The sequence below is a fragment of the Ictidomys tridecemlineatus genome, chromosome 3, assembly GCF_052094955.1.
Source record: "Ictidomys tridecemlineatus isolate mIctTri1 chromosome 3, mIctTri1.hap1, whole genome shotgun sequence".
Lineage (NCBI taxonomy): Eukaryota > Metazoa > Chordata > Mammalia > Rodentia > Sciuridae > Ictidomys > Ictidomys tridecemlineatus.
This window is the reverse complement of record NC_135479.1, coordinates 5,170,987-5,189,987: the sequence shown is the minus strand read 5'-3', so window position 1 is coordinate 5,189,987 and position 19,001 is coordinate 5,170,987. Positions and strand designations below refer to the sequence as shown.

General features: G+C 43.0%; 1 protein-coding gene across 14 annotated transcripts in view; it reads right to left on the bottom strand.

The window, feature by feature from the left end:
- The window catches only part of Rnf157 (ring finger protein 157), a 69,345-nt gene extending 54,028 nt beyond the window's left edge, over positions 1 to 15,317 (bottom strand). For 9 of the 14 annotated variants that reach the window (XM_078041635.1, XM_078041633.1, XM_078041637.1 and 6 more), the window contains exon 1: positions 14,958 to 15,314. In XM_078041635.1, the coding sequence (XP_077897761.1) occupies positions 14,958 to 15,045 (88 nt within the window). In that variant the 5' untranslated portion in view covers positions 15,046 to 15,314. Of the gene's footprint in view, positions 1 to 13,448; positions 13,495 to 14,957 lie in introns of all 14 variants that reach the window. The other 5 variants (XM_078041627.1, XM_078041628.1, XM_078041631.1 and 2 more) reach the window with 3 other exon arrangements.
- Between the last annotated feature and the right edge of the window lie 3,684 nt (positions 15,318 to 19,001).

Genomic DNA, 19,001 nt, shown 5'->3' with positions numbered 1-19,001 from the left:
GCATCAAAAGGATCCAAGAACTGACTTGCAGAGGTTCCCACTGACAAAGGCTGAACATATTAATCTGAGCTTTTCAGGTTAATAATAGCAAGGATTGAAATATGGCTAATGTGCATAAGTCCATGAGTCCACAATGATGTGGGAGTTTTGGGGGTTTTTTTGGGCTGGGGATCAAACCAGGGCCTCTTGCATGCCAGGCAAATGCTCAACCACTGAGCTACAACCCAATTCCCATAATACTTTTATAAAGAAAAAGAGTCACCACTGGAGAATGCTAGTGAACCAATTCATTACAGTCATTCCTCAGTATTCGTGCAGGATTGGTCCAGAACCTCCCGTAGATACCAAAAACTACAAATGCTTAAGACCCTTACATAAAATGTCTCTGTTTGTTTTGGTACTGGGGACCAAATCCAGGAGTACCATAACCCAGCCCTTTTTATTTTTTGAGACAGAGTCTCACTAAGATACTAAGGGCCTCACTATGTTGCTGAGGCTGGCCTCAAAATTTCTATCCTCCTGCCCTAGCTTCCTGATTCACTGGGATCACAGGTGTGTGCTATCACATCCAGCCTACAATTGTCATATTATTTGCACATACCCTACATACATCCTCCCACAGACTGTAAATCATCTCTAGGTTACTTCTAATTTCAACTACAATGTACATGCTATCTCAATACGTGTGTCATACTGTATTTTTAGGGAATGATGACAAGAAAAATTTGCACATGTTCAGTGCCCTTTTTTCCTATGTGTTCCAGGTCCACAGTTGGTTGAATCCCATGGATAGAGATGGCTGACTATTTTGAAAACTGATATGTAAAGAGAAGGCATTAAACATCTATCTCACTCTTCCTATGTGAACTGTACCTCTGGGTGAGCAACCAACTAACAGAAGAGGGACTATTTCTCATTACAGTAATACGCCAACTAAAAAACAAAGAGGAATAAAAAAAAATGTCATGGTTTTACAACACTGAACAAATCATTGCCGGCCCCTGTCCAACCAGATATGGACCTATCGGTAAAGAATACAACAAAGTCATTTTGCCAAACACATATATATATACATGCACTTCTAAAGCTGTAAGAAGAAAACAAATTTGATCAAGGTTCTGAATTCAACCACCAGCTTACAGAAAATAGAAGAGAACATGCTTAATGACAGTTCAGGGAGTCAGTCAGCCTCAAAATTTCTATCAAAATTTATATGGAATGTGGAACACGCCAAAAGACAGATGACCAGGCACCTCAGAGAACATATTACAACTCAAAGCAAGAACCTTTCCTTAATCACCTTTTATTTCCACATAGTCTACAGTGTACAATCAGAAAAGTCAGGACTTTCCCCAGTCCTAGCTATTGTCCATGCTGTTTCATTGATTCTTGATGTGACTCTGTGGTTAAGGGTTCCTGGGTTCAATACCTGGTACCCACCCCACCAAAAAAGAAACAGGGAAACAAAGGACACAGAAATCATATGATATCATGAATAAAAGCACTATGCACAATAGCCCAAATGTGTAAATACTCCAACTGTCCGTCAACAGGTGAGCGGCCATACAAAGCATGGAATGTCCACACAATGCACTGTCACTCAGTCAAAAGGAGGACAGCATGGAAGGACCTTGGAAACCCTGAATCAGAGGCCAGACACAAAAGGTCACAGTGCCTAATGACATGTGTCTGAAATGTCCAGAATTGGTAAATCCATGGAAAGAGAGGTGGTGGTGGTCAGGGGCTGGAGCACAGGAGAATAAAGAGGAACTGCTTAACGGGCAGCTGAGTTCTTTTTGAGGTGATGAAATGTTTGCACTAGAGATGGAGCTGGGCAACCCTGAGAATGTACAGCATGCCATGGAACGTTCACTTTAAAATGATTAATTTTATGTGATGTGGCTTTCACCTCAATTAAACTCTTATAAGGAGGAGGAATTTGGCACAAGTCAGATTATTTTGTTGTCATTTGAATCTTAGCTGTAATCTTCATGTATGAAAAGGAAGTTGTAAGACTTTACCAAAAATATCCCTCTTAAATGTCACCTGTGAGATACATGACACTTTTGCCCACTCTTCAGTTGGAAAGAGTTCAGTGACTTGTGCACAGTCCCATGGCCAAGAAACAGCAGCAGAAAGAGGCCAGGTTTCAACCAGCTCCAAATCCCCTGTCTTAGACCATCAGAGAGACGCAAAGAACAAGGAGAGCAGGGAGGGGTAAAAACCAACACCCCTCCATACGCACACTCCCATACACATTTTGTTGGTTTGTCTGTTTGTTTGGGGGGGGTTGGTACTGGGATTGAACCCAGGGTGCTCAACCACTGAGTTACATCCCCAGCTCTTTTTGTATTTTAATTTGAGATAGGGTCTCACTAAGTTGCGTAGGCTGGCCTTGAATTTGCAAACCTGTAGCCTCAGCCTCCCAAGTTGCTGAGAATACAGGTGTGTACCACAGCATCCAGTTATATAATTTTAATATGAATATGGGTATTATCTCATATATGTGGGAAAAAAGCCAAGTGCATGCACAGAATCTGGTTTTTTTTCCTTTTCCTGTATTGTAATAGGGAAAAAAGCAACAGTGCATTAGATGATAAGATGTTCAACCTGATAAAGTCTAGGTTTTTTTCCTCCCTGAAGATGCCAACAAGAACACATCAGACCCTTTACTTCAAGAAACTTGGCTTTCCACATTAAATTGAAATATTTTGCTTTACTTGTCTAGTGGAAGAAAAGTAATTTCAATATTTAGGGTCCTTCTCCAGAATAAATTATGGAACGAAACAAAAAACACATGGACTACACTGCCTTTTATATTTTCACAAACAAAAGAAAAGGACCCCTGGATGTAGGTGAAAATTTTAGAAAATGCAGTGTTTTAAACATACTCACAATTACTGCATGGCTTTCCATAGCACCATCATGAGGAAACGAGTATACTGGTAGCATAAGAAACCCGGTACTGACTGAAGGCCAATAACAGAAACTATAAAGATCAATTCGATGTTTTTGAAACAAAGAACTTCCAGAGCCCCTCAAAGCTCCTGCAGTTCCAGACCAAGAGAGGAAGAGCACAGTTTACTCTGCCAAGATACCAGGTGGGTCTGACCACACACAAGGTTTTAAGATCTCATCTAAAAACACCTCAAATAAATGTCCATCAATAGGGAACCTATTTTAATAAATCTGTCAATAGAATGCCATGCAACTGCCAACAATGTCAATACAGCGCATACTATTAATACCAGCAACTGAGAAGTAGAGACGGGAGCATCACAAATTTGAAGCCAGCCTGGGCCAGTTAGCAAGGCCCTGTCTATTTTTTAAAATAAAGTATAAAAAAAGGACTGGAGATGTGGCTCAGTGGTAAAGCTCCCCTGGGCTAAATCCCCAGTACCAAGAGACTTTTTTAAGTCAATATAATTTTACATTTACAAGGAAAGATACCAACATTTACTGAGCAAAAGATAAAGTTAGCTGGCACATGCCTATAATCCCATCAGTTTGGAAAGCTGAGACAGGAGGCTGAGACAGGTGAATCACAAGTTCGAAGCCAGCCTCAGTAATATTGAGGTGCTACGAACTCAGTGAGACCCTGTCTCTAAATAAAAAAACAAAATAGGGCTGAGGATAAGACTCAATTGGGGGTCTAGTGCCCCTGAGTCCAATCTCTGGTACAAAAAATAATACACACACACACACACACACACACACACACACACACACACACACGTGCGCATTAAAAAAGAACAGGTATAGTAATATCCACTAATTTAAGTCTTTTGTATATATTTGGATTGATTCCTAAAAGAAGTTTTACTAAAATGTTAGCAGTGGTTGTCTCTGCATGGAAACATTTTATGGTGGCTCTTTTTTTCTCTCTGAATTGTTTTAGTGTTTTAAAATGAACATCTACTGTTTTTTAATTAAAAAAAAAAAATCTTGAGGGGCTGGGGTTGTGGCTCAGGGGAAAAGTGCCCCCGGCATGTGTGAGGCCCTGAGCTCAACCCTCAGCACCACATGAAAATTAAATAAGGTACTGTGTCCCCCTGCAACCAAAGAACAAATGCTTTAAAGAAATATTGAGGGCTGGGTTGTGGCACAGCGGTAGAGCACTCGCCTAGCATGTGCGAGGCCCTGGGTTCGATCCTCAACACCCCATAAAAATAAATAAATAAAATAAAGGTATTGAGTCCTACTACAACTAAAAAAAAAATCATTAAAAAAATCTTGAAAATCTGGTATATCTCTTAAAAAAGAGAGAGAGAGAGAAAGAAAGACTCCAGGGAAGCAAGTACCAACACCAATTTTTATTTTATTTTATTTGGTATCAGGGATTGAACCCAGGGACACTTAATCATTAAACCATGTCCCCAGCCCTTTTAATATTTTATTTAGAGACAGGCTCTCACTAAATTGCTTAGGGCCTGGTTAAACTACTGAGGCTGGCTACCTTCAAACTGGGGATTCTCCTGCCTCAGCCTCCCAGCTGAGATTACAGATGTATTCCACCACACCCAGCCTCAAAATGCCATTTTTGATGGTCATGGTGGCACATGCCTGTATTCTCAGTAATTTGGGAGACTGAGGCAGGAGGATCAAAAGTTCAAAGCCAGCCTCGGCAACTTAGCAAGGCCTTAAGCAACTTAGTGAGATCCTGTCTCAAAATTAAAAAAAAAAAAAAAAAAACGGGCTGGGACTGTATCTCAGTGGTAAAGCACCCCTGAGTTAAATCCCTGCTACCAAAATAAATAAATAAATAAGGTCTGGGGATGTGGCTTAGTAGTAAAGCACCCCAGATGCAATATCCAGCCCCCAAAACCAAAATAAAACATTGTTTTTGCCAGGCATGGTCACGGCACACATACAGTCCCAGCTACTCTGGAGGCCCAGGCCCTTGAGCCCAGGAGTTCAAGGCCAGCCTGGGCAACAGAGAAAGACCTCATTTCTTCAAAAGAATAAAAATTTTAAAAAGTCATTTTCTAAGATCAGGCTTATAAAACAGAAATAAACTGAGAGTTGCCAACATCCATTAAAGTTAGTGTACACAAAGAGCTGACTCAGATAAATAAGATCTCACTTTCTCCTACTCAAAAAAAGAAAAAAAAATCAATCCACTCATTGTTTTTTGTTTTGTTTTTCCTGGGGATTGAACCCAGGGGTACTCTATCGCTGAGCCACATCCTCAGTCCTTTTTATATTTTGAGACAGGATCTAAGTTGCCCAAGCTGGCCCAAACTTGTGATCCTCCTACCTCAGCCTCCCAAATTGCTGGGATTATAGGCGTGCACTACTGCACCCAGCTAGAAACAGTAATTTATTTACTGTCATGACACAATCCCAAACCAAAGATTTTTAAACTCTGTGAAGTCATGAAAAACTTTATACTTTATAAAACAAACAGACAAGCAAATTTTGGATTTTAGCTACTATCTAATGTTAATAAGGAGTTTTTATTGTGAGATCTGTAGTCAATCTGCTCTTCATTTTGTATTTTTCCATATTAAGGTCAGAGCATAATAAATTGAACAAACAGCCTGTCTATAGGTGAAAAATACTAATCTTGAACTATTTACTTTTGGAATAATGGAATTATACACTTGATTATTTCAGGGAAATAAATTGCATTTAAATTTCACATAAAGTTAAATTATGGGAAAACTGGCTATGGAATTCCATCAGATTTTCACACATTTGAGAAATCTTATGTACATGACATTACAATAACATGCTTTAAGCTTTAGGTCACAAAAACTAAAAAATTTAAAAATTCTCCAAACACATCTATCCAAACACCTCTAACAGCTCACATCAACTCTAATACCAGAGTGCTGCTGGTATTTCTATTTTAAAAATTATACAGGTAAGCTGGAGCTACAGCTCAGTGGTAGAGCACTTACTTGCCTAGCATGTGTGAGGCACTGGTTTGAATCTCAGCACCACATATAAATAAATAAAATAAAAGGTCCACTGACAACTAAACAATATTTTTTAAAAAAATTATACAGGTAATATAAATCCCTTGCAAAAAAACAGAAAAGCGTCCAGTATCTCACCTAGGTAAAACACCTATGCTCCTTTGATGCCCTTTCTTAGGGTGAGCAAGTTCCTTCTCACTCCTAGCATGGAGAGTTATTTTGTCACTTACGGGTGGTGGTTCTGTCAAATGTTCTTTCTGCAGCTATTGAGGTGATGTGTCCTTTATTCTATTAACATGATGCATTAGCATTGATTAATTAATTACCAAATATTAAACTGACTTTGTATTCCTGGGATAGAGCCTACATGATTATGTTTTCTTATTTATTTATATAAGCATACATCCTACCTCTGGCACTAAGTAATAAGCACTGAAATTTTGCAGGGAGTGTAATTTCTAAATTATTATTGTCATCATCATCATTATTATTACTGTGCTGAGGATGGAATGCAGGGCCCCATGCATGCTAAGTGCTCTACCACTGAGCTACATCCCCAGCCCTTTTTATTTTTTATTTTGAGGCAGGTTCTTGCTGAATTGCCCAGGCTGGTCTTAAACTTGTGGTCCTCCTGCTTCAGCCTCCCCAAGTAGCTAGGATTACAGGAATGTAGCACTTGGCCTGGCTGAATGATTTTTAAAGAATGTATAATTTTTTATTGTTCTACATGTGGGGCACTGGGTTCAATCCTAAGTATGTAAAAATAAAATAAAGGTTTTGTGTCCAACTATAATTAACAAAATATTTTTTAAAAATAAAAATAAGCTGGGGAACTGTCTCAGTGGTTAAGCACCCTAGATTCAAACCCTATTATCAAAAAACATTTTTTAATAAAAATGAAATAGGAAGCCACCATGACTGTTACGGCTAGACTATGGTGCTTAGTTGTCTGTCCAAACACAAGGTTATATGCTGTTGTGAGGAATTTTGTAGATATGATTAACATCTCTCTACCAACTGACTAAGTAAAGGTGATTACCTTTGAAAATATGGGTGGACTTCTTTCCATCAACTGAAGGCTTTAAGAGCAAAACTTGAGGCTTCCCAGGAAGGAGGGGATTCTGCCTTTAGACTGTAACCTAGGAATCCTACCAGTCTGCTGGCCTGCTATAGAGATTTCAAACCTGCCAGCCCCACCATCACATGTGCCAATTCCTCAAAATAAATCTCCTTTTTATCTCTTGTTGGTTCTGTTACTCTGCTGATATCAGCCACCAAATACCTGTGTTTTCAGTACCATCATCTGTGGCCCACATCACAAATTACAAAATTCAATTTCAGGGTTTCTATTCTCCTATTCATAGCATCAAAGCACAAACACATGAATCAAAATCTACACACTGGTACCAGCACAATACATAATATACAGCAGGTGCTCAATTAATGTGTTCATGAGGATACAGAAAAAGGGAAAAGAAATGCCACACATCAAAAGGACATAAAACACCATTGGATAAAGAAGCCAAAGCCTCTAAATCTTAAGACAAAAACCAAGAAGTAAAATTAATTGGTGTGCTCTCAATGAAGTAAAGTACGTATAAAGAACAAATAATAGGGATTTTAAAAGTAAGAGAATTATAACCCAATTAATAAAAAGGCAAATGATTTAAACAGACACTTCTCAAAAGAAGAAATACAAATGGTCAACAAATACATGAAAAAATGTTCAACATCATTAGTAATTAGGGAAACGCAAATTAAAACCACACTAAGATTTCATCTCACACCAGTTAGCATGGCTATCATCCAGAATGCAAATAAATGCTGGAGAAGATATGGAGGAAAAACTCTTGGGATTGTAAGTTAGTACAACCACTATAGAAATCAGTATGGAGGTTCCTCAAAAGACTAGGCATGCGGGGCTGGAGATGTGGCTCAAGCAGTAGCGTGCTTGCCTGGCATGCGTGCAGCCTGGGTTCGATCCTCAGCACCACATACCAACAAAGATGTTGTGTCTGCCGAGAACTAAAAAATAAATATTAAAAATTCTCTCTCTCCTCTTTCACTCTCTCTTTAAAAAAAAATAAAGACTAGGCATGGAACCACCCTATGACCCAGCTGTACCATTTTTCAGGGTATTTACCCTGAAGAATTAAAGACATCACGATACATGCATACATGTTATAGCCACACAATTCACAACAGCCAAACTATGGAACCAGCCTAAGTGGATAAATGAATAAAGATGGATAAATAAAATGTGGTATATATACACAATGGAGTTTTATTCAGTCATAAAGAAAAATGAAATTATGTCATTTGCAGGAAAATGGATGGATTAAGTGAAATAAGTCAAAGTCAGAAGGTCAAGGAGTCTATGTTTTCTTTCATATGCAGAAGTTAGAGAGAAGACAGTTGGGAGCAGATCTCATGAAAATCAAAGGGAAATCAATACAGGAAAGAGACTAATGGTGGGAGGTGGGAGGGAGGGGGAAGTACTGGGGAGCAATACTGGCCCAACTATTTTGTTCTGTTGTGCATGGTGTGCATGTATGTACATTAACAACAAATCCCATTGGTATGTACAACTATAATGCACCAATAAAAAGTGTAGAAATAGGGCTGGAGCTGTAGCTCAGTGGTAGAGTGCTTGCCTAGCATGCGTGAGGCACTGGGTTCTATCCTCAGTGCCACATAAAAGTAAACAAATAAAATAAAGGCATTCTGTTCATCTACAGCTATAAATTTTAAAAAATGTGGAAATAAGAAAGAACATACCTGCCAACTGTCAGGAATTACTTAGTGGAATTTTAGAATCTCTAACAAAGAGTTAGTCTCTCATTCTTTTCCAAACTTATCTCTTTGTCATCATCAAAAATAAAAAACCGAAAAGAAAAAGTAAGAGAATTATTATATTTTAAGTGTTAAAAAATAATAATACAAATGGTCTGGGGGTGTGTAGCTCAGGGGTAGAGCACAGACTTAGTAGGTGTGAGGTCCTGGGTACATTCCCCAGCCCCTAAATAAATAAGTAAATAAATAAGTTGCTGAGTGTGGTGATACTTTATAATTCCAGCTACTCAGGAGACTGAGGTAGGAGGATCACAAGTTTAAGGCCAGCCTTAGCAATTTGGTGAGTATCAGTCTCGACCTAAAAAGGGCTAGGGATATAGCTTAGAGAGAAGAAAGTTGGGAGATCTCATGAAAATCAAAGGGAAATCAATAGAGGAAAGTAACAAAGGGTGGGAGGCAAGAGGGAGGTGGAGTACTGGGGAAGGATACTGGCCAAACTATTTTGTTCTATCGTGCATGGTGTGCTGGTGTGAATGTATGCATATGTAACAACAAATCCCATGGTATGCACAACTGGGCTGGGGGTGTGTAGACATGGGTTCAGTCTCCACTCTCACAAAAAACAAAAACAGAATTTAAAAATGAATAAATTGATACACCCCAGAGCTAAGAGAAACTTTTACAATTATTTGAAAGTCAAAGATTTATATATGCTTTTAAAAAGTGCTCTTGCCATGGAAGAGACCCATTTGACAAGCATATGTGTACTCCAATAACAAAAATCTCAAGAATGATGATGTAGATATGATTAATATCCTCTGATTTTAAACAAAGGAGATTACCTTTTATAAGGGGGGGGTGTAAGGGAGATAAGGGAGAGTTCATTCAATCAGTTAAAAGCCTACAAAGCAAAATTCAAGGTCTGACCAAGTTAGCTGGGCAGGATTCTAATTACCATTCTAAATTTTTATGAGATCTACTTTTTAAAACTTCACAAAATAAACTAGTACTATTTTATAATTTGTTCAAATATGTATAGAGAAACTAGCCAAATTTTATGAGGTACTGATTCACATGACTTAGTTGTCTTTATAGCATGCTTATTTCTTCCTGGATACAGAAAGCAGGCCCAATGACTTCTATTAATGAAGATACTCCTGTCAGAAAGTAGGCACATATGCATAAAAATTACCATCTCTAAACAAATGATCATAAGCTTTTGAAGAAACAAAGATCTTAGATAGGGCTGGGGATGTGGCTCAAGCGGTAGCGCGCTTGCCTGGCATGCGTGCGGCCCGGGTTCGATCCTCAGCACCACATACCAACAAAGATGTTGTGTCTGCCGAGAGCTAAAAAAAAATAAATATTAAAAATTCTCTCTCTCTCCTCTCTCACTCTCTCTTTAAAAAAAAAAAAAAACTCCTTTCTTTTAAAAAAAAAAAAAAAAAAAAAGATCTTAGATAAAGATTAAAAGCACCTATGGCCTCTAACTCAAAAAGTTCAGTCACAACCAAATGCAGCAAAAGCACCCACTTGTAATCCCAGGGACTAGGAGGCTAAGGCATGAGAGTCACAGGTTCAAAGCCAGCCTCTGCAATTTAGCAAGAACCTAAGCAATTTAATGAGACCTTGTCTCAAAAAATAAAATAAAAGGGGCTGGGATGTGTGGTTAAGGACCTCTGGGTTCAATTCCCCAGTACCAAAAAGAAAAATTGCTCTCTATGCTAACAGAAAACAAATACTGTACAGAAAACTAATCCCCATCATGCCTCTGTTACTTAAAAGGTAAATGAAATTTGTGCATTTATTAACAAAACTAACAATCACCCAAGAACATATGCATAACATTATTCATTGCTGTACTCTTTGCAACTGTAAAATTCTGAAAAAGGCCAAATGTTCATCAATAAGACTGTGTAAAAAAAATTATGAGTCCAGGCGAGGTAGCACATGCCTGTAATCCCAGAGGCTTAGGAGGTTGATGAGTTCAGGAGGATCATGAGTTCAAAGCCAGTCTTAGCAACGGTGAGGTGCTAAGCAACTCAGTGAGACCCTGTTTCTAAATAAAATGGCTCAGTGGTTGAGTGCCCCATCATAATGATGATGATACACTCCCAGAAAAATATTATGCAGTTGTTAAAAAGAACAAGGAGGGGCTGGGGTTGGGACTCGGTGATAGAACACTCATGTAGCATGTGTGAGGCACTAGGTTTGATCCTCAGCACCATATAAAAACAAATAAATAAATGAATAAAGGTATAAAAAATCTATTTAAATAAAAGAACAAGGAACCTCTCAAATATGGAGAAAATGTAAAAAGATCTCCAATATTTCTGAAAGTGAAAGAACAAAGAACAGTCTAAATAGCATGTATGTTTGTATTTACAAAAGAAACTCTAGAAGAAATAGAAAAAAGCCAGCAGTGGTGGCATAGGAATGGGGATGTATGGAGAGGAAGGGGAACTAGGTAGATGGACAATAGTAGTGAAAATAAGACTTTCACTGTATGCCCCAAACCAGTCAGGTGGAGATGTGCCACAGTGGAGAGTACTTGCATAGCATGCACAAGGCTCTGAGTTCAATATCCAATGCCCCCCCCCCCCGCAAAAAAAAATAGTGAACTCAAGTCAACTTGAAATCAGCCATTCTCAGTAATTTTTAAATATTTCAAGTTCAACGTAAAATTAATATCTATTACAAATCTTAGCTGGGGGCTGGGTTGTGGCTCAAAGGTAGAGCACTTACCTAGCATGAGTGAGGCACTGGGTTCAATCCTCAGCACCACAAAAAAATAAAGTTACTGTGTCTACCTACAATTAAAAAGCAAATTTTTGGGGGCTGGGGATGTGGCTCAAGCGGTAGCACGCTCGCCTGGCATGCGTGCAGCCTGGGTTCGATCCTCAGCACCATGTACAAACAAAGATGTTGTGTCCGCCAAAAACTAAAAAATAAATATTTTTTTAAAAATTCTCTCTCTCTCTCTCTCTCTCTCTCTCTCTCTCTCTCTCTCTCTCTTTTAAATAAAAAAAGTAAATTAAAAAAAAATTTAGCCTGGTGCGGTGTCACAACCTCCCAGCAGCTCGGGAGGCTATGGCAGGAAGACTGAGTTCAAAGCCAGCCTCAGCAACAAACAGGCCCTGAGCAATTCAGAGAGACCCTGTCTCTAAATAAAATACAAAATAGGGCTGGAGATGTGGCTCAGTGGTCAAGTACCCCTGAGTTCAATCCCCAGTATCCCCCCCCAAAAAAAAAAAACTAAGGAAGGGAAAGAGGGAGGGAGGAAGGGAAGGAGGGAGGGAGGGAGGGAGGGAAGAAGGGGTAGCAATTTCTCCTAAGATGACTAACATAACAGATGATAATGTGTCTTTCTGTACTGGAGAGCCAGAGGGTAGTCTCCACTTGGTCTCTAGGCATGTTCCATCACCTAGAGAAAGCTAAGACCTGCTCTTTGCTTTGTTCCACTATCAATAAGCAGGTTAAGGACACTTCTTAAAATCAACCCAGTCTAGCCATGCACGGTGGCTCATGCCTATAATCCCAGTAGCTCGGGAGGCTGAGGCAAGAGGATCAAAAGTTCAAAGCCAGGGCTGGGGATGTGGCTCAAGTGGTAGCGTGCTCGCCTGGTATGCGTGCGGCCTGGGTTCGATTCTCAGCACCACATACAAACAAAGATGTTGTGTCTGCCGATAACTAAAAAATAAATATTAAAAAAATTCTCTCTCTCCCTCTCTTAAAAAAAAAAAAAAGTTCAAAGCCAGCCTCAGCAAAAGCAAGGTGCTAAGTAACTCAGTGAGACCCTGTCTCTAAATAAAAATACAAATAGGGTTGGGGTTGTGGTTTAGTGGTCAAATACCCCTGAGTTCAAACCCTGGTACCCCAACACAAAAAGAAAAAATACAATCAACCCAGTCTGATTCCTCAACAGGGACAATCCTCTTCAGTTTTACCTTGGTTCTTACAGAGAATAGCCTCCACTCCACAATCATCATGGACAAGATTGTCCATGTAAAATGCAGAGAAAGATGCTACAAAGAAGGGCACTACCCAGGTGTAGTGGCACACACGCCTGTAATCTCAACAACTCAGGAGGCAGAGGCAGGAGAATCACAAGTTCAAGGTCAATCTGGGCAATTTATTGAAACCCTGCCTTGAAATAAAAATAAATACATAAATAAAAAGGTTTGACGATGGAGCTCAGATGGTACACCGCCCCTGGGTTCCATTTCAGTATTATTAAAAAAAAAAAAAAAAAAAAAGCAGAGGCCAAAAATCTTGCTGCATGAGGGATGGGGATATGGTTCAGCAGTAGGACGCTTGCCTAGCATGTGCAAGGCATGGGTTCAATCCCCAAAACAAACAAACAAACAAAAAATTTAAGTTGCTACATGACCCTAGCCCCACCAATTCATTTCTCTGGGTCTCCATTCTTACCAAAAAAATGAGTAGATCTGGATCTGGACCCAATTTACTCAACAGATGATGTTAGGTCCAAAACACTATAAATTCATAAAGAGCCAGATCAATTTAAGGATCAGATGGGTGGAAATGCCTCTGGCCTACAGCACACATGTGCAAACTCCCCCAAGTTTTCATGTTCATAAAGGTATATTGACTGGAACATGGATGTTCTGATTTTTATTTTCCGTTACACTGTTTCTCTCATACATAACTTCTGATTAAAAATGAGTTACAGGGGCTGGGGATATAGCTCAGTTGGTAGAGTGCTTGCCTCACTTGCACAAGGCCTTGGGTGCAATCCTCAGCATCAATGCCAGCCCCCCTGCAAAAAAAAACCAATATGAGTTATAATTAGGTAAAACTTTTAAAGACTGGCAGAGTGGATAAGTATTAAAGAAGTTTTGGGTTGGCCCATTATCCTTTTACTATCATTATCCGAGGTTCACAGTTGTAGTTGAAACCCTCTGAGAACTGCCTTTGTGAAATATCAAGTCTAAAGGAGGGTAAGGCAGCAAACTATTGAAAACTCCAAGCTCAGCAAAACTTGCTCGATATCCTGATCAATAAAAGCCAAGTGATGTAAGAAAAAAATGCAAAAATCCTACTGCATATTTTTATCCACTAAAAAAAACAAGATGTGTGCCTTCTTTAGCACTGGTTTCACAAAATCATAATTAGCCAGAGTTTTGTTAAGATACTAACGACCCATAGCACTGTCCTGGACCTGTCTAACACAGCTCTTAAAACATACCCATCTCTGCAAGGATTCATTCTTTGGCACAAAAGCAGTGAGAAAAAGAGCTCTGGCAGACACTCTGCAGGGAGACAGGTTCATTGTCTGGCCGCTGCCGCTTTCACCTGGCAGGAACTGGACTTACTGCTGGGAAACCAGCTCGTCTCATTAACACGTCTTTATTCTACCAAAAGGAAACTGTCGGCTCAGCTCCAGTTCTGACACCTCAATCCCAGATCACCAGAATTCCCATCAGGTCCTAGGCTAGAGACAAGGTGGGAGCCACGGTCCCGCAAGTCTGGAGAGTAACACCAAAGGTAAAGAGCAGACAGCCGAGCTGGGTCAGGAGCCAGCAGATCCGACAGGCCGACTGTCACTCAGCGGGACACCTAGTGATGCTCTCTCCTCGGTGGGTAAAATCCTCCTGCACCTCCAGCGCTGAAGCCGCAACCCAGCGGCTGGAGGCAGATCCCTCTTTGCGAGAAGGTACGCTTCTGAAAACAAACACAGTAACTCCATCCATTTCAAACGCCTCGGCGCAGTCCCAGAGCGGCAGAGGGACCGTCCGAGCGCCTTTGACACTCAAGACTCCAAACATTCCTGTTGAGACACTTGTGCCTTTTCTTTCTGACAGCGTCTGGGGCTGCACCAGCACTGCGCACGCCGGTTCGGCTCCTCCTCCAGCAGGCAGAGGAAGCTTCCCGGAGGCACGGAAGCGGCAGCCCAGGGGCAGCACCGGGTACAGGTGCCAAGCACCGATGCGGAGCCCGCAGCCCTGCGCGCGGTCCGCCTGCGTCGCCGCATCCCTGCAGGCGCGCGTCCCTGTCGCAGGGCAGATTACCATGGAGGCTGCTCACGTCCTCCGTGGAGGGTGACCTCGGCGACCCCGCAGGCGCCAGCGCAGCCCCTCGCCGGGGTAGGAAGCGACCTCAGCCTTCTCGACGCCCTCCCGCGCGGAAGACAGTTTGGGAGCCGCCTTGGCCACCGGGTCGCGGCCTCGCGCGGCTCCCCCGACGCGCTGCCCGCCCCGCTCCCGCTCCCCCGGCCCTCACCGGACTTGGGCGGATAGCGGTACACGGAATTGGACGGGATGTCCACCTCCTCCACGCCTGCGTGCTGCCGGCTCGTCAGGGCCCCCATGGCCGCTGCGGCGCCCCGCCGGCCCTGGCGCCCCTCCGCCCTCCGCGCCTCACCGCGGCCGCCCGCCCCGCGCCCGCTGCGGGGGTCGGCTGCCCGCCTCGTCCAGCTGGGCTGCGGCGCTGCGGCTCTGGCGGCGGGGGACCCCCGGCGCGCCGCGCACCATCCTCCGCCCGGCACCGCAGCGGCACCTCTGCCGAAGGGGCTCGGGGCTGGGCCGGGGGCGCCGCCACAGCCGCCGCAGGCCGCGTGATGTCAGCGGTGGCTCGCGCGGGGACCGCGGCGGCCCAGCCAATGGCGCGGCGGGGCGGGAGCGTCCGCGCGGGGCCAGCCAATGGGCGGTGAGCTGCGGCGGGGCCGGCGGCGCGTGCCTCGCGCGGGGCCGCGACCGGACTAGCGCGCGGGGCCGCGGCACGGGCCTCGCGACCGGGGCGGGGCGGGTCCCGTCCGCCTGTCAGTCCTGGTCAGGTTACCGTGCGGGGAGTTGCCTCCTCCCGCCTTTGTCCCAGCATCAGAAAGCTGGCCCTGGGCTGCCTGCCCGGTCCCACCCTCGGCATATGCCGACGTCTGCTGTCAGAAACCCCGCACAGGGGCGCGCAGTTCGGGTGGGTTCCCTAGGCATGGACATCTCTCCCGCTCCTGCACTTGAACCCCGCGTGCTCTGCCAAGCGCATGTCCCCAGGCTCCGTAAGACCCGCTAGGAAGACGTGGTCAACCCTTTCCCAATCAGAACTTTGTACGTGTGCCGTTTGCTTATGGTTCCCTTGGACTCAGGTTGCCTAAAGTTAGGACCAATTCAGGATGAGATAAAGACATCCACCTGCTCAGTAGCTTGGAAACTGGACTCTGGAAACTTTGGAAAGGCCTTGCATGTGGCCTTTGCTGCTGAAGAAAGTCATCACGTGGGAAAGGGATCAGGCAGAATAGACTCCGTGTCTCCCTTGATAAACACACAGGAAAAAAACAATGGATCTTGGGCAGGCAGAAGACGTCATTCCAAAGCATAATTACAGCCATTTGTGTTTTCAAGCTTTTATTTATTTGTGAGTCTGGTGGGTTGACTCCCCATCCACCCACCCCTCCTCCCAGAGATGGACTGATCAGCAAAAATTTCAACTGCTAGAACATGACCAGCTACTTCAACAATATTGAGTGTACAGTTTGCAGTAACTGGTTTCTTTGATTAGGTGTATAAAGCTATTTTTAGAGTCTAGCTCTTTCCTGATTATATTTTACATTTTCCATCACCCTCTTTTCGGTGCCAGCCAACCAGCTTGCTGCTAAAGTTACATACTCAAAATTGCACTGGCTTTCTCCAGGGTCTTTAGGATGACAAGAACCCATTCCTGTTATTTACACTGACTGATGCTGAAGAGGGCATAAGTTACATGGTACAGTCCCTGTCCTCAGCAACCTCCTAGGCCCCAGGGATGCAGGGCAAAATTCCAGCCTCCCCTGTGAAGGCTTCTGAACATAGCTTTGGGAGGGAACCTGGATCCTCTTCCATACTCCTTTCTCTGCACACAGGTCCCACCTTGTAATTGCTTAGTAAAGGTGAAATACAACTCATGAAGAATCTAGACCCACCTCAAAATAGGCCTTCACCATGTCACAGAGTAAAATGTTACTTTATAATTTCAGGCTCTGTTCAGAAGCCTACTTTCTTCCTGACCTCAGCATTTTGTAAAGAGGTCATCCCTCCTCTTTGTGGGTTTATTTGTGTCTAAGAGTTTCCTTTTCTTAGCCAGGGCCAGGCAGGCAGCTAGTTCCTGTTGCTTACAAGGTATCTACTCTACTCCCAACTCAGCCTGCTCAAGCCTGGGACTCCAGTTCATTCCTGTCTTTGATAACAATCCCAAACCTAGAATTGGCTCCTCCTCTCATGAGGGAGTCATAAATCCAGTGTTTGGAATAGTAACAGAACACAAGCATGGAACTATAAAATTAGTGGATGTTTATTGAATATTCTTTATATGCAGGCCTTGTTTTTGTTTGTTTGTTTGTTTGTTTTAAGGTGCAAAATAGGTTTATTTAGCTCATAGTTTTGGAGGCTCAAAGTCCAAATAGCAGCTGGGCACAGTGGTGCATGCCTGTAATCCCAGTAACTCAGGAAGCTGATCACAAGTTCAAAGCCAACTTCAGCCACTTAGTAAGGCCCTAAGCAACTCAGTGAAATCCTGTCTCTAAATTAAATACAAAAAAAAAAAAGGTGGCGATGTGGCTCAGTGGTTAAAAGCCCCTGGATTCAATCTTGGTACTACTACTACTAAGAAAGATCACTGACTTTTAATTGGACAAATCAAGAACCTAACTTTAGGTCAAACCCTTAGAATCTTTGTCTGTTTTCTTGACTGAAACTAGTTTAGCCACCATTGGCTATTGCAGAGATGTAATAAATGAACAAAGATTCATTTTAAAAAGAAATGATGGACAGAGACAGAAGTGAAAGAGGGGGTACTTCAGAAAACTTATAGATCAAAGAGAGTTTCCATGAATTAATTGAGTTAGAACCTGCCAGTCTAGAGGGTAATCATATCATGTTACAGTTTGGAAAGAGAACCTCAGTCAGTGCCCAGGGCAAAGGTAAAATAAGAGCCACACCTTCCAAGCAGCCAAGTCTAGAGGGGCCAAGCCCTGCATTCTTCTCTGGTCCTTCCTGACTATGCTCAGCAATCTTACCGGAGATCTGGGCCAGGGAGGTGCCTGAGGGAGAAGTCGGCACAGAGAGGAGGAAAAATCCAGAAGACTGCTATCAAGAGAGCCATAAAAAAGCTTTTAAGTGGAAAAAATGGTCTGGGGAGGGTTGAACACTGTGCATAGGGAAATCACATGTGATTAGCACATCTCCTCAGTATAACTATCCTCCATGCTCTGGATGCAGCTGTTGGGAGAATCCCTGCAGAAAACCTAGCATTCGATGGTCTTGGGGTTTCCTTTAAATAACTGTGGAAGGCAGGGTTAAAAGCCAGATACTTCACCAGGTTGAGCCTTCTTAATCTTGGGTCTAGGGGAAAAACCAAAAGGCTGGAGGAAGCACAGGGAAAAGCAATTTCTAGGTCAGCGAGTTCCTTTGAGCTTTCAATTTTGTTCATTTTGGCTGTCCTGGTTTCAGCCCAGATGTGCATTTTCCAGCCTTGGAACACATGCATTCATTTCAACAGATTCCTTTAACAGGAAGGGCTGAGAGCCTGCAGGTAAGGACGACAGGCGCTGCCCTGCAGCCCAGCATTCCCCAGGCAGCCACACAAATAGGCCAGCTGCTGCCTCGGGCAACTCCAGGGAGCTCAGACTGGCCCCTCCTGCAGGGACAGAAAGGTTAGAGCCCTGGCTGTCCTAAATAAGTAAGGATCTCTCCAAAAGGTGGGGCCCAGTCAGTAACTTATAGGCCCTGAACCCTCCCTAGGTCCTTTGCCAGTGGCTACAGTGCATTAAAGCCAAAGCCACCAACAGAGAATTTCACATGGTGCTCCAGCTTTGTGGGCTAGACTAGTGCAGTAGAGGAGTCAGATTCTAAACACCTCAGGACCCTACACAGCTTCTCTGGCAACCTAAAGGCTCTCTGTTGGAGGAGAAAACCTTGTCCATTAGGAAGTCAACAATTGCTAGGCATGGCAGCACACACCGTAATCCCAGCAACTCAGGAGGCTGAGGCAGGAGAAACACAAGTTCAAGGCCAGCCTGGGTAATTTAATAAGACCCTGTCCCCTCCCCCCAAAAAAAGAAAAAAGAAAAAGGGCTGGGGATGTAGCTCAGTGGTAGAGCACTTGCCTACCATGCCCGAGGTCTTGGGTTCAGTCAATAGTGACTGGGGGTGGGGGGAAAATTGGCATTAGGGTTTTCATATTTTGCTTCTGGTCAAAGTGAATTCCCCCTTGTTTTCATCCTCAGCTGTGGGCCTCTAACAACAGAGGACTGTTCAAATGGCTGTAAGTCTCATTGGGTTTGTCGCTTCTTAATTT